Source organism: Pinus tabuliformis, chromosome 1_1 (assembly GCF_031772625.1).
Source record: "Pinus tabuliformis cultivar Carrire ecotype Pingquan chromosome 1_1, CPIR1, whole genome shotgun sequence".
Classification (NCBI taxonomy): Eukaryota; Viridiplantae; Streptophyta; class Pinopsida; order Pinales; family Pinaceae; genus Pinus; species Pinus tabuliformis.
Genome location: NC_142297.1, coordinates 147,972,013 through 147,983,556, shown reverse-complemented (window position 1 = coordinate 147,983,556; position 11,544 = coordinate 147,972,013). Strand labels below are relative to the sequence as shown.

The following is an 11,544-nucleotide window of genomic DNA, read 5'->3' as shown; positions in this document are numbered from 1 at the left end:
TTGAAGCTCAGTGACCATATTCTATGAGGTGCAATTTAGCGGTCAAATTTTGTCCCTCATTACATAGCATCGAACCTAAATTTAAAAAAAAAAAAAACTGTGAACCGTACACATCGAAAATATAATTAGGAGGTCTAAACACCATTTTAAGCAAGTCGTACGCTTCGTCACGTGAAAAAAGTGAAAATCTAAAAAGAGTTGGTCCCAATGAAACAAGTTTTGACTGTTTCTGTGATTTGTACCGTACACATCGAAAATATAATTAGGAGGTCTAACCACCATTTTAAGCAAGTCGTACGCTCTGTCACGTGAAGAAGGTGGAAATTTAAAAAGAGTTGGTCATAATGAAACAAGTTTTGATTGTTTTTGTGATTCGTACGGCTGGTTTTGTACATATCGATTTATTTTATTGAATGGTAGATACCTTACGAGAGAGCGTTTGTTAGTTTGCTGGTTCTAGTTCGGACAGTGAGGACCATTGTATGTGACAGGCCAAGTCGGAAACTGTACTAATAATTCACCAATACATGCCTGCCGGTCCGCATTTAGACGGAATACAGACCGATATCATTATTGTTTTCTTTCCCAGAAAAAAGTTGATTAAGTATTTTGATTTTCGTGTCAGAGTTTAGGTCCGTAATGTCTCATCCAACAGCTCTCCTGTCCGGTTAGCGCCAAACGTGACTTTATTGCTTGGAGGAGAAAAGAAAGAGGAGAGAGAAGAATGGTGAGAAGAAAAACCGAGATGAAGAGGATTGAGAACACCAGGAGCAGGCACGTTACGTTTACCAAGCGTCGGAATGGTTTGCTGAAGAAAGCTTACGAGCTCTCGGTGCTCTGCGATGCGGAAATTGGACTTGTAATTTTCTCTCCAAGAGGGAAGCTCGATGAATTCGCCAGTACCAGGTATCTATGCTTTTGTATTTTCCCTAAATATCTAATAGACTGCTTTTTGTTTGATTGGCTGATTTGTTAACGGTCACAATAATATATAAGAATTAATGAAGAGTTTTGGGCATTAGTATTCCATCTGTCTACTGTGCAATGGTCTCGTTACTTTAGATTTTTGATGAATGCGGCTGTCCTTCCTAGAAAAGTTTGTAGTAGTGTTTAGTTACAACAGGTTGCTTTGTGATAATTGTGACTTCTTATTGGGACCTGAAGGTTCGCTTATGTTGTTGACGGGGGAATGGTTTTTTTTCTTTTTATTCTTGTATCTGTATGAACAACAGATAACATTTATCTATTATTTAGAGAATTTTAAGTAGATAAGCATTATATAAGTAAACATGTCCGAGCACAAGATTCTAACCCAGGTGGGAAGACGACAGTAGCTTGACTTGATGAGGCTGTATGATGGCTAGCATTTATCACAACTATTCTGAGTTCCATCTTTATCTTATGTTGTATGGTTCAAACGTAAAGGGTCTCTCAAGCTACCTGATCTCATGAATTGATTTCAATGCGGGGCGAAATGTAATCGAGTAATATCAAATCACAGTGTGTTGAAATCCATTTAGAGGTGTTCATGTTGTTGTTACTGTGAGTTTGTAAACTTTTACATAAAAAATCCTCCACCATCGCATCACACTGCGTACACCACCAGGTATACGATTAGTTCAAATCACATGAGGGGTGATTAGGTTGATACTTTGTGTGGTAGGGTAGGAATTTTAAATTTGAAATACAATTTTAGTATTTTTTTTTTATTATTTTAATAAAGAAGATTGATAAATGTGGAAATTTTTTAATTGTATTTGACTAAAGAAATAACTTGTGACAAACAATTTTCCTATTAAATTTTACCCATAAAAGTTCATAAGTGTGCATAGTATTTATAAAATAAAATAAAATAAACCAGGTCAAAAATCAGATGTATATATAGATAAAAAAAAATAACACCTCTCACTGCACAAGCATAAACTCAATCTCTTCATCTTTCAAATCCCACAAGAGGTTATCACGTTGATACTTTACGTAGGTAAAATTGTAGTTTAAGGGTTAAAAAATAACACCCTTCAGTGCACAAGCAATATAATGCATTAGACTTGAGCTCAATCACTTCATCTTTCAAAACCCAACATGGGTGATCGTATTGATACTGTACTTGAGGTCAATCTTTTCATTGATCGATTCCCATGAGGGGTGATCTGTAATACTCTCCTTTTAGTAAAGTTGTAAATAAAAAAACCTACACAAGAATTGGAGTTGTCGATGGAGGGACGCTGAGGAATAGGTGAGATGGTTAAAAGTGGTTAGAATCTGGGTAAAAAAATTCAAAAAATCTTGTAAAGGTAGTGTTTGAATCATGTTTTTTAAAGGTGGAAATAGATTCAGAATCATCAAAAACTTTTGAGACACCTAAAATTATGAAATTTGATAACTTCTACTTGAATTTACAAAAATCTCTCATAAATTTTTTCAAAAGCTAAAAAACAGTCTCATTATATAAGGCATAGAGAGAAACCAACATTTCAGTGCACAAGAAATTTATACATTAGATGAGAGCTGAATCACTCGTGATGCTGGCAATAGCCACACAAGGCATACAATTACCGTTTCGTGTCCTTTGATGGAAGTCACTATCAGACTGAAGACATACCATTTCCAGATGAGGGTATAACATAGTGCAAACCATCATCAGATTAAGCTTACGATTACTCGTTTAGGGTGCAGTTGAACTCAGGCTGCATCCACGCCAGGTTTACAGTCTCCTATCAATGATAACCCCGATGATACCCACAAAATTATTGTTTTACTCTTCTTCTTCCTTTTAATCTTCTTTAAAGGAGGATGGGTTTTGGCCAGATCCAAGGTATTATGGAAAATGAAAAAAATGGATATAATAGAATATAATATAATATCTAACGGAGATGCAGCATTTTTGAAAACTCAAGTTTTCCATGGTAGGGCCAAATAAACATTCACTTGACATGATCAGGCATGGTGGGGCTGCAGATGGCTAGCATTTATTACAACTATTCTAAGTTCCATCTTTATCTTATTTTGTATAGTATGGAAAATGAAAAAAATGGTAATAATATAATATCTAAAGGAGATGCAGCATTTTTTAATACTCAAGTTCTCCATGGTAGGGGCAAATAAAGAAGGTGAAGATGATAACCAACCAGGTGGAGGTGAAATGAAACCTCATCTACATAGATATTTGCAGTTACTCAACAAAAATAACATTGATAAATTTTATGAAGTCTTTATTTATTATATCATAGACGGAGATGAAGCTTTTCCAAAGGCAATTAAAGTAATGGAAAATGGAAAAAAATTACAGAATGTTAAAGATGATACACTACATGTTGATTTTGACATTTTAATCTACCAAGAGAGCTTAATCCCGTTCTCCGTGTTATGGAAAAAGAAAAGCCCTAGAATCTAAGAAATGCAAAAAATAAAAACGCTACAAAGAGGGTGAAGATGATATTAACTTGATGGATATCGATGAGGCCTGATCTACAGATGTTAGCAGTCCTGTCACAAAAATAGGGAACTCAATCAAGCCTCATCTACATAGATGTTAGGGGTCCCGAAACAGACATCATCTCAGAAGGTTTACTAATCTTTAAAAACAAAATAATACGAGGCTTTTATCTATTTGAATTTATTTTTTATGCAAGTTGTTTAGGAAGTCAATCAAAGTTATAGGAAAAATAAAGAAAAAATGAAGAGACAACTCTTTTTTGCCAACTTAATTCGAATAAGAAGCCCCAAGTTGAGAGTCAAAGTCACGCTTCATTTAAATAGATGTTTGTGTTACTATATAGATGTTTTTATTACTTCGTTTGATTTTATATATATAGATGTTTGTGTTACTATATAGATGTTTTTATTAGTTTGTTTGATTATATATATATATATGGGTTACTATCATCGTTTTGTTGCCGCAAGGCTGGCTAATCGCAACAGGGGCGAGGTAGCTCCCCTCACGATGTTTCGGAAGGCCTATGAGTCCGAATGCTATTATTAATGTGTGACAGACGCGTGGCCGGATTAGTACCTGTGATTAAGAGGTTCGGCGTGGGCTAGAAAGAAACAGCGGCAGCGGCGAGTAAACGACCGAGCATGCTGCAACCTAGGGATCACCGGGCTACTCTTTGGCTCTATAGGGATCGGGGTGAGGAGTGGGGCATAGCACAATTTGGGAGGGAGGAGGGTTTGGTTCGCCCGCCAGCCAGGGTGACTGATCCGGCCATAGTGTACACCTATTGCATCGACAACCGATGCTTGTCGAGCATTCGATGATGCGTGAATAGCCTTATTCTTTTCTTTTTTGATCGAATATTGAATCAAGGGAGAGAAGGGCAGTAGATGGTAGTGCGATATCCTTGGCCCTGCTTCCCCGCCAAACCCTTCTTGCGCCACGGAAAGGGCATCGGAAGATGGGCGAATTAGGAGAATGCCATACCAACCAATATGGGTTTCAATACTGTGTAATATCGTATGATACAACTAAATGGAACCATGCAGTGGAGGAACTAACTAGGTAGGACTTTCCTTATAAATCGAGCACTGGATAAGCAAGAGATCTTGTGAGTTATGGGGAATATATGCTGTGTGATCTGTCGAACAACAGACCCCTTGCCATGAGTTATGGGGAATATATGCTCTGTGATCTGCCGAACAACTAACCCCCTACCCTGACCGGTAAAGTGATTTTGGGTCTCGTGGGCTTCTGTGCTATTATCCTAGGTGGGCATACATAATAGCCCATATTAGTATTAGGCTCAATATGCATGTGCAATGAGGTGAGGAAGGAATAGGCATGCACCACTCTCGATCCAAGTGGATGCTACGCTATGACTGACCCGTTGAGTGGGCGATCTATGGCGATTCTGGACGCACGCACCGGAGCCTCACCTATATGGGATATCCAAAAGGCCTCCATGGGATAAATATAAAGTGGTTTTTCTAGAGCTTAGATTGGATTGATTCCTTCATTTGGCTGCTTTCTCTCGTAAAGCTAAAGATGCCCCCTGAATTGAGGACAAGGTACAACTGTTGGTAATTCATACCTATAGGTAGGAAGGGGCGAACTCAAAGGCATCTGTACATGATCAAATAACCTAGATCTGGGCTGGGATAGTGGCATATTCCATATACTCCTACTAGGGGGCATCGAATGCCCATCAGTTTCGAAAAGGTTCGCTCATGTGCATCCCACCTACCTACGGTTCTGCTAGTTTGCGCAAATCTGAATGAGTTATCACTGACGAGCCACATGCAGGAGCCACATGAAGGGAAACTCGCATCTGTGGTTTTGGCTGCCTTGGTATCTAATAACCATGCTTTTGCTCACTGCTGGCGCACCTCTCCCTGCTCCTCTCCCTGCTCTCCTATTTGTCGAGTAAAGGAATAACCTAACTATTGCCCATTTTTTCTAGAATCATTTTCTGAGGAAAGACAATTCTACATATTTTTGCTAAATATTTCTATAATTAAGTACGACTGGTACCATCCTAATGTGTTTCGTTAATTATTTTGAACAAGAGAGGTTTAATGCTTTCGAATCAATTGTATCAATTCTACCTCCTACTCGTAGTACGCTCTTTATGATCTTGGCTCATGATTCAATTGCCATGTATTTAGATATTGAGCTTCAAAGTTCATGTTTTTACATGATGGCAACATAAAAAAGGAACTCTGAATTTCCCACGGAAGTCGCTCGAAATATTTGATTTTAGGTCCATTTCTCCCTGGAATATCATTGTTCGGGTACGAAGGAACAACTACCGATATATGTTATTCCCGTCAACATTACGGCTTATATTATTGGTATATGTTATCCTTGTAAACATTATGACTTATATTATGGGTGGATATTGTATCAAATTAGAATTTCCATTGGTTATTGCAATATTAGCCAATATATGAATAGGGGGAGGCAAATCTATTTGATTCTATATAGATACATATGTATTGGTATATATAGGTATAGATACATATGTATTGGTATATATAGGGGTATATCTACCAAAATATTTCCCCTCCTCACCAAACATCCTAAAGGGATAGCGATGGATGGCTATGTCTTGATCTATATCCCTCCTATGTGCACAAACAATATGAGGACAATATAGAGATTCCCCTTGGTCTAATCCCACGATGGAGAGTATCCCTAACATCAAGTTCGGATTGGGGGGAGTAGAGCGAAATGGATCTCCTTGGGGAGTATTTCGAAGGTGTAACGAGGGCAAGGCAACGACGGGTGCAAAAAAATGAGTTCCCGATACTGAAACCAGAGGAGTGACCAATTGGTTCACCAAACCCCAACCCAACGTCACACGATATCCCTCCTAGTTTGACGAAGGGATCTAGTGCCCTTATCCTGACTCCTCCCGGAATAACGCTACCAGAGTCGAGCCAGGAATGGCTGAAGTGATGAGTGGACACCGACCACTCTTGGTTAGAGAGGCCCTCTTCAAGACATTTAAGAAAGATGCTCACAGGGGCTAGAGACACTCATAGGGACTTCTACTACTCATGCGCTGATAAAAACCACCCACCTCGACCAGATCTACTGAATAAATCAGGCTGGATTACATAAACCACCAGCTTCACCAACCAAATGGTCTTGGGCATAGACCCGCTGCTTACTGCCCACAGAAACCCCTGATCCTCGATTTGCGAAACCTCATTACTTATGTGTTTTCAACATAATATCTTGCTTGCTAGATGGGGGAGATTCATTCGCTTGTCAGCATCAACAGTAAGCAAAGAGGTTGTGTGCATCAATAAACAAACAAGAGAAAGGAAAAAGGATTTCTTTACAAGCGGATCGACAGGATAGGCACGCAGGTAGATAGGAATAATAACAGGAGAAATTACAATAATACTGATCACCTATTGGGCATAGATAGCGTAGTTTATCATTATTTTTTTGTCTTTTTCGGTTTGTTATGGAGCAAAGTGGCTTGCCCGATGTGAACAAGCAAGAAATCCCTATTAGTGGTGACAAATTCTCTGAAGTGAGGTTACGAGCTTGCTATATTTTACTATTATTTCTCCTGGGTTTCACTTATTGGACGAGGGGGACCGACCTTTATCGCTCACCTGTGACTGATAACTTTACTTTTCTCCGCTACTGACCTGAGGGTTTGGGATAAAAAACTTCCTAAAGGTAGGTTCATCCTGGTTGAGTTGAATGGTGTTAGGAAGTACAACAATAGCCCCAGAGAGGAAGCTAGTGAAAGTTCAAGCTTGGAAAGGGCCACGGTGCTAGGTCAGTTTAGTTTGTTTAAGGTGGGACGAAGGGTGGTGCTTCCATACTTAGAGGATGTCTATTTTCATAGTTTAACAGGACTTGGATTTGTCCCGACTTACCTATAGATTTCGGGTATGGGAGCCCCAACCATTCAATTGGCAGGAACTTCACTTGCTCTTAATGTTCGTGAGAGCTGACAGTTGGCTCCTTTATTATATTGTTGCTTCCTCGAAGGGGTTCACATCTGATTCAGGCCAATATAACCAAAACCACCCCAAAGGAAAGGCTTACGAGTCTACCCAATTCCCATGGATCACAAAGTAATTCTTTGATAGAGTTGGTTCCTAGCGACAGAAGACTATGCGGCCCTTCCAGCTATAGTAAGGAGAATAGGTATCCATCCCCTGAAAGGCAAGCTCAATATTAGCGCTCGACTGTTGGGATAGACCTTTTTCAACAAATATTAAGGAGTTCTCGACCATTATGGAGAGCCCTTATTTACTTCCCTTACCAGATATAGATGTAAGAGTAAGGTAAGAGATTTACCATTGGAATAGACCTTATTGAATTCTTGGTGGACATGGGCCATTAGACAGAAAGAACAAAGCCTTTCATGGACCTTATGGGCATCTTGTTTATCAAGGCATCTCAGAAGTACTCCATTATAGTTTGTTCAGAACAGGATGTCATTGATTAGTTGGTACTCAGTGGACTTGAGTCGTAAATATCTCTTCTATTTCGAATTTAGATGACTATGAGCCATGTTGTGCTGCAAATAATATCTCAGTTCATTATACCGAGAGCTTGTCTCTGTCGGAAAATATAAGATTTCTTGTGCATACATCGAGATTTCTTTCTCCTAGCCTTCTTCCCTAGAATCAATCAGATCTGGTGCTTCTGCTACTAGATTACACAAACCTTGGCCTCTGACTATAGTCATTGGTTTGAAATCCAGATCATATTCCTAAATGGCAGTCATCTAATTTCATCTTTGCTTGCCAAGTTCCTTCTACACAAACAGTGACCTTACAGCTGGGTGAGGTACTACGACTTTGGTGTGGTTCTACAGTATATAAGGCTTGGATTGTTTGAAAGCCTTAAAGACAGTGAACGCATGTTTGTCCATGGATGGGTAATTTAGTTCAGCTCCGTGTAGACTAGTGCTCATGAATGAAATAGGGTATTCACCTCCCTGCTCATCCTTTTGCATGAGTACTACAGCAAGAGAATGATCAAATGCAAAAGTATACAATGATAAATCCTTACTAAAATATGGGTTATGCAATGTTGGGGTAGCAGCTATTGCAACCTTAATCTTTTCGAAAGCTTCCTTCTCGACAGGAGTCCATCTAAACTCAGTGTCCTTTTTCATTATTTTCTGTAAAGGTTTGATGATCTCAGCAAAGTCAGCTACAAACCTTCTAACAAAAATGATTTGACCAAAGAATGAATTTCTTGCTTGTCCTTCATAGGGAAAGGACTGCATCGATTACTTATTGTTAGGCATGTGAATCTGCATTATAATTTTGGTCCATTCTAGATCTATTGAAATCCCATCCTTATTTATGATATTACCTATTCATTTCCCTTGTCAAACAACCAAGATGCACTTTTTGGGTGGATGGAAATACCATATTTTTTGCACCTTTCAAAGATATGCTTCAAGTTATATGAGTGATCTGATCTCTTCTTAGAGTACATAGTAACGCTATCTAGGTAGAACAAAACACTCTGCCCGATTAGCCCTCTGAAGGCTATGTCCATAGCTCGCTGAAATGTGGCACTTGCGTTGATCAGATCGAAAGGCATTCTTTGATAGGCGAATGTTCCCCACTTTGTGTGAAATGTGGTTTTCAATCTATCAGGCTCAGCTACCAGGACCTATTTATAACCATAAACACCATCCAACAAAAACAACATTTCAGATCCAAAGACTTGTGGTAGAGTCTGCTCCATTGGAGGAACAAGGTAGTTATCTTTCTTTGATGCTCTGTTCAGATTCTATATATAAACACATAGCCTGATCTTCCCAGACCTTTTTATGACTGGTACCAGATTTAAAACCCAAGTAGAGTGCCAAACTTTGAAAATGACCTTTGCTTCCAATAATATATTCAATTCTTTCTGGATCAGGGGTTTAAGAGTTGAATGTACCTTGCATAATTTTAGTTGAAATGGCTTGGCACCATCTTTGAGGGGAATAATGTATTGAATGATATTTGAATCAAAGGAACCCAGGGTCCAGACCGACTCAAAGTTTGATGGCCTACCAAAGGTCTTAAGCTGAGGATGGGCAGATGACCACTTGTTATGGTTTGCATTGTGGTGACATTGGGAGATATTGGGGTCTTTCTTTTTTGGATTGGACGATCCTTACCCTATTTGCTCAGTGCCACCAGTTTCTGCTCCTTTTCCTTTGTACGCTCTGGCTTCTTGATCTAGTCTCTCATCCTATTCTTTTTTCTGTTGTGCCTTTTTCAATTCTTTTCTTCTTCTGGCTTCAGCTTGTGCTTTGGTTACTTCCTTTGCTTTTTGGTTTTCTTCATCTTCTTTTCTTTTTAACTCATCCTATTCTGCCTTTTTCATCATCTCTTCCTCACTCTCCTATCGTCAAATGAGTTTTCCTCACTCTCCCTCTACTTTTGTCTGCATTTCATTTTCCTCTCCCTATCGGGGTTTCGTGTTCAACCCTATATTCTGGGGCCCACTATATTGAGAGCGGATCGTTCATTCTACTTTTGAGTGGCCCCTCTCAAATAAGTAACTAAAAAATTCACTTAACATTCGGGGATTGGGGTGGGTGCGTAAATAGTCTGGGAAAATATAGCAAGAAATCCATCTCCCATTGGTCAAACCATGCTTATACGCCCTCTCCTTATCAGTCGAGCGATCTCCCAATTCCTCTCCCGGTGGTTGAGAAACCAAAGTTCTTATTCTTATACTCTATACACTCTTGAAACCATTAACCCTTCGTGTCAATACTCCTCACTACTTACCCAAGCAATTCCTCGCATTTCCCCTAACAATACAACCTTTTCTACCTCAAATCTATCTTCCAAGATATCTAATCCCGGTTATAGCCACGGGGTCTGGGGGTAGAATACATCAAGATCTCATCAAGATGGTTCAACCCGTGATCAAGTAATCATTCAGTAGGTAGGTTCAATCTATCTATGATGATCAAGTAGGTTCAATCTTGGATATCATCATTTCTAATCAACTAGGTTCAATCTGGTTTAGTAAAAAGTTCATAAATCTAGGTTGAATTTGTGATATCAAGTAGTTGTATTGTTTACCTTGTGATTAAGAGATCAAGTAGGTGGAATCTATCTATAATGAAGAGTTGATGTAGTGTCTTTTCCCCAGACCATTATGTTACCCCCTTCGGTGTTCTGTTCACTCATCACTCCGGTTGTGAGATGAGCCGAGAATGGGGGTTGTGCTATTTGTCAGGTGGCTGTAAAATAGGCAATGGATAAGTTCCATTTTCTCCAAAAGTTCGTTCAGACACCATAATAATTGTTCTTCGACTTCTGCAAATCAGTGGGTCATGATGAGCGTCATTGTCGCAACTATGAGATGAAGATGGAAAGAACACTTACCTACCGAATGCAAGCAGAAATTCGGCCTCCAGAGTAGGGCGCTGGAGGATATCAAGGACGAGGACGAGGCTGAGGAGGAGGAGGGCCTGGTAGAGGTTGGGGTCAGGTTATTTGTTACAACTGTGGAACACCAGGGCACTACACACAGGAGTGTCAGAATTAGACACGCCCGTCATGTCAATACTGCAGCCAGTTTGATCACACTGTAGAAGAATGCTCGGTGTTGATAGCTAAGATGCAGGAGAAAAAGGTGCATCCTCAGCAACCAACGCAGAACTTACAAATGATGAGAGTTGAGCCCCGCGAGGAGGACTAGAGCATGAACGTCTGAGAAGCGGAATAACGACTGGTGATGATAAAGGAAAACACTAGAAGAGGACGGATGGGTTTGCAAGGCCCCAGAAAAAGAAGCTGGTTTTGATTTAGCGCGCTCTAAGGAAACTTTTATGGAAGCCAAGAAAAGCTTTGTTGAGGCCTCCATGTCAGGAAGCCTGAACAATGTACCAGAAACTAGCGTGCCTACAAAGGTTGAACCCTCTATGCTTACCACGTTCTTGGAGACTTGCATGAAACTATTGTATGATAGTAATGCTGTGAAATGCCTGCAGGAGTTAATAAACCAATGCGTTGGCAAAGAAAATGCCCCTGATGGACAATGCGTAGTAAGAAAAATTGGCAAACACAAGGCAAGAAAAAGGTGGGAGATGAGGCTCACCGCATAGATAA

General features: G+C 39.7%; 1 protein-coding gene across 3 annotated transcripts in view; it reads left to right on the top strand.

Annotated features, from left to right (window-relative positions):
• The first annotated feature begins 420 nt into the window (after positions 1 to 420).
• LOC149212050 (MADS-box protein SOC1-like) overlaps positions 421 to 11,544 on the top strand; it is a 426,272-nt gene continuing 415,148 nt past the window's right edge. For 2 of the 3 annotated variants that reach the window (XM_089391665.1, XM_089391664.1), the window contains exon 1: positions 423 to 906. In XM_089391665.1, the coding sequence (XP_089247791.1) occupies positions 725 to 906 (182 nt within the window). In that variant the 5' untranslated portion in view covers positions 423 to 724. Of the gene's footprint in view, positions 907 to 11,544 lie in introns of all 3 variants that reach the window. The other variant, XM_089391666.1, reaches the window with a different exon arrangement.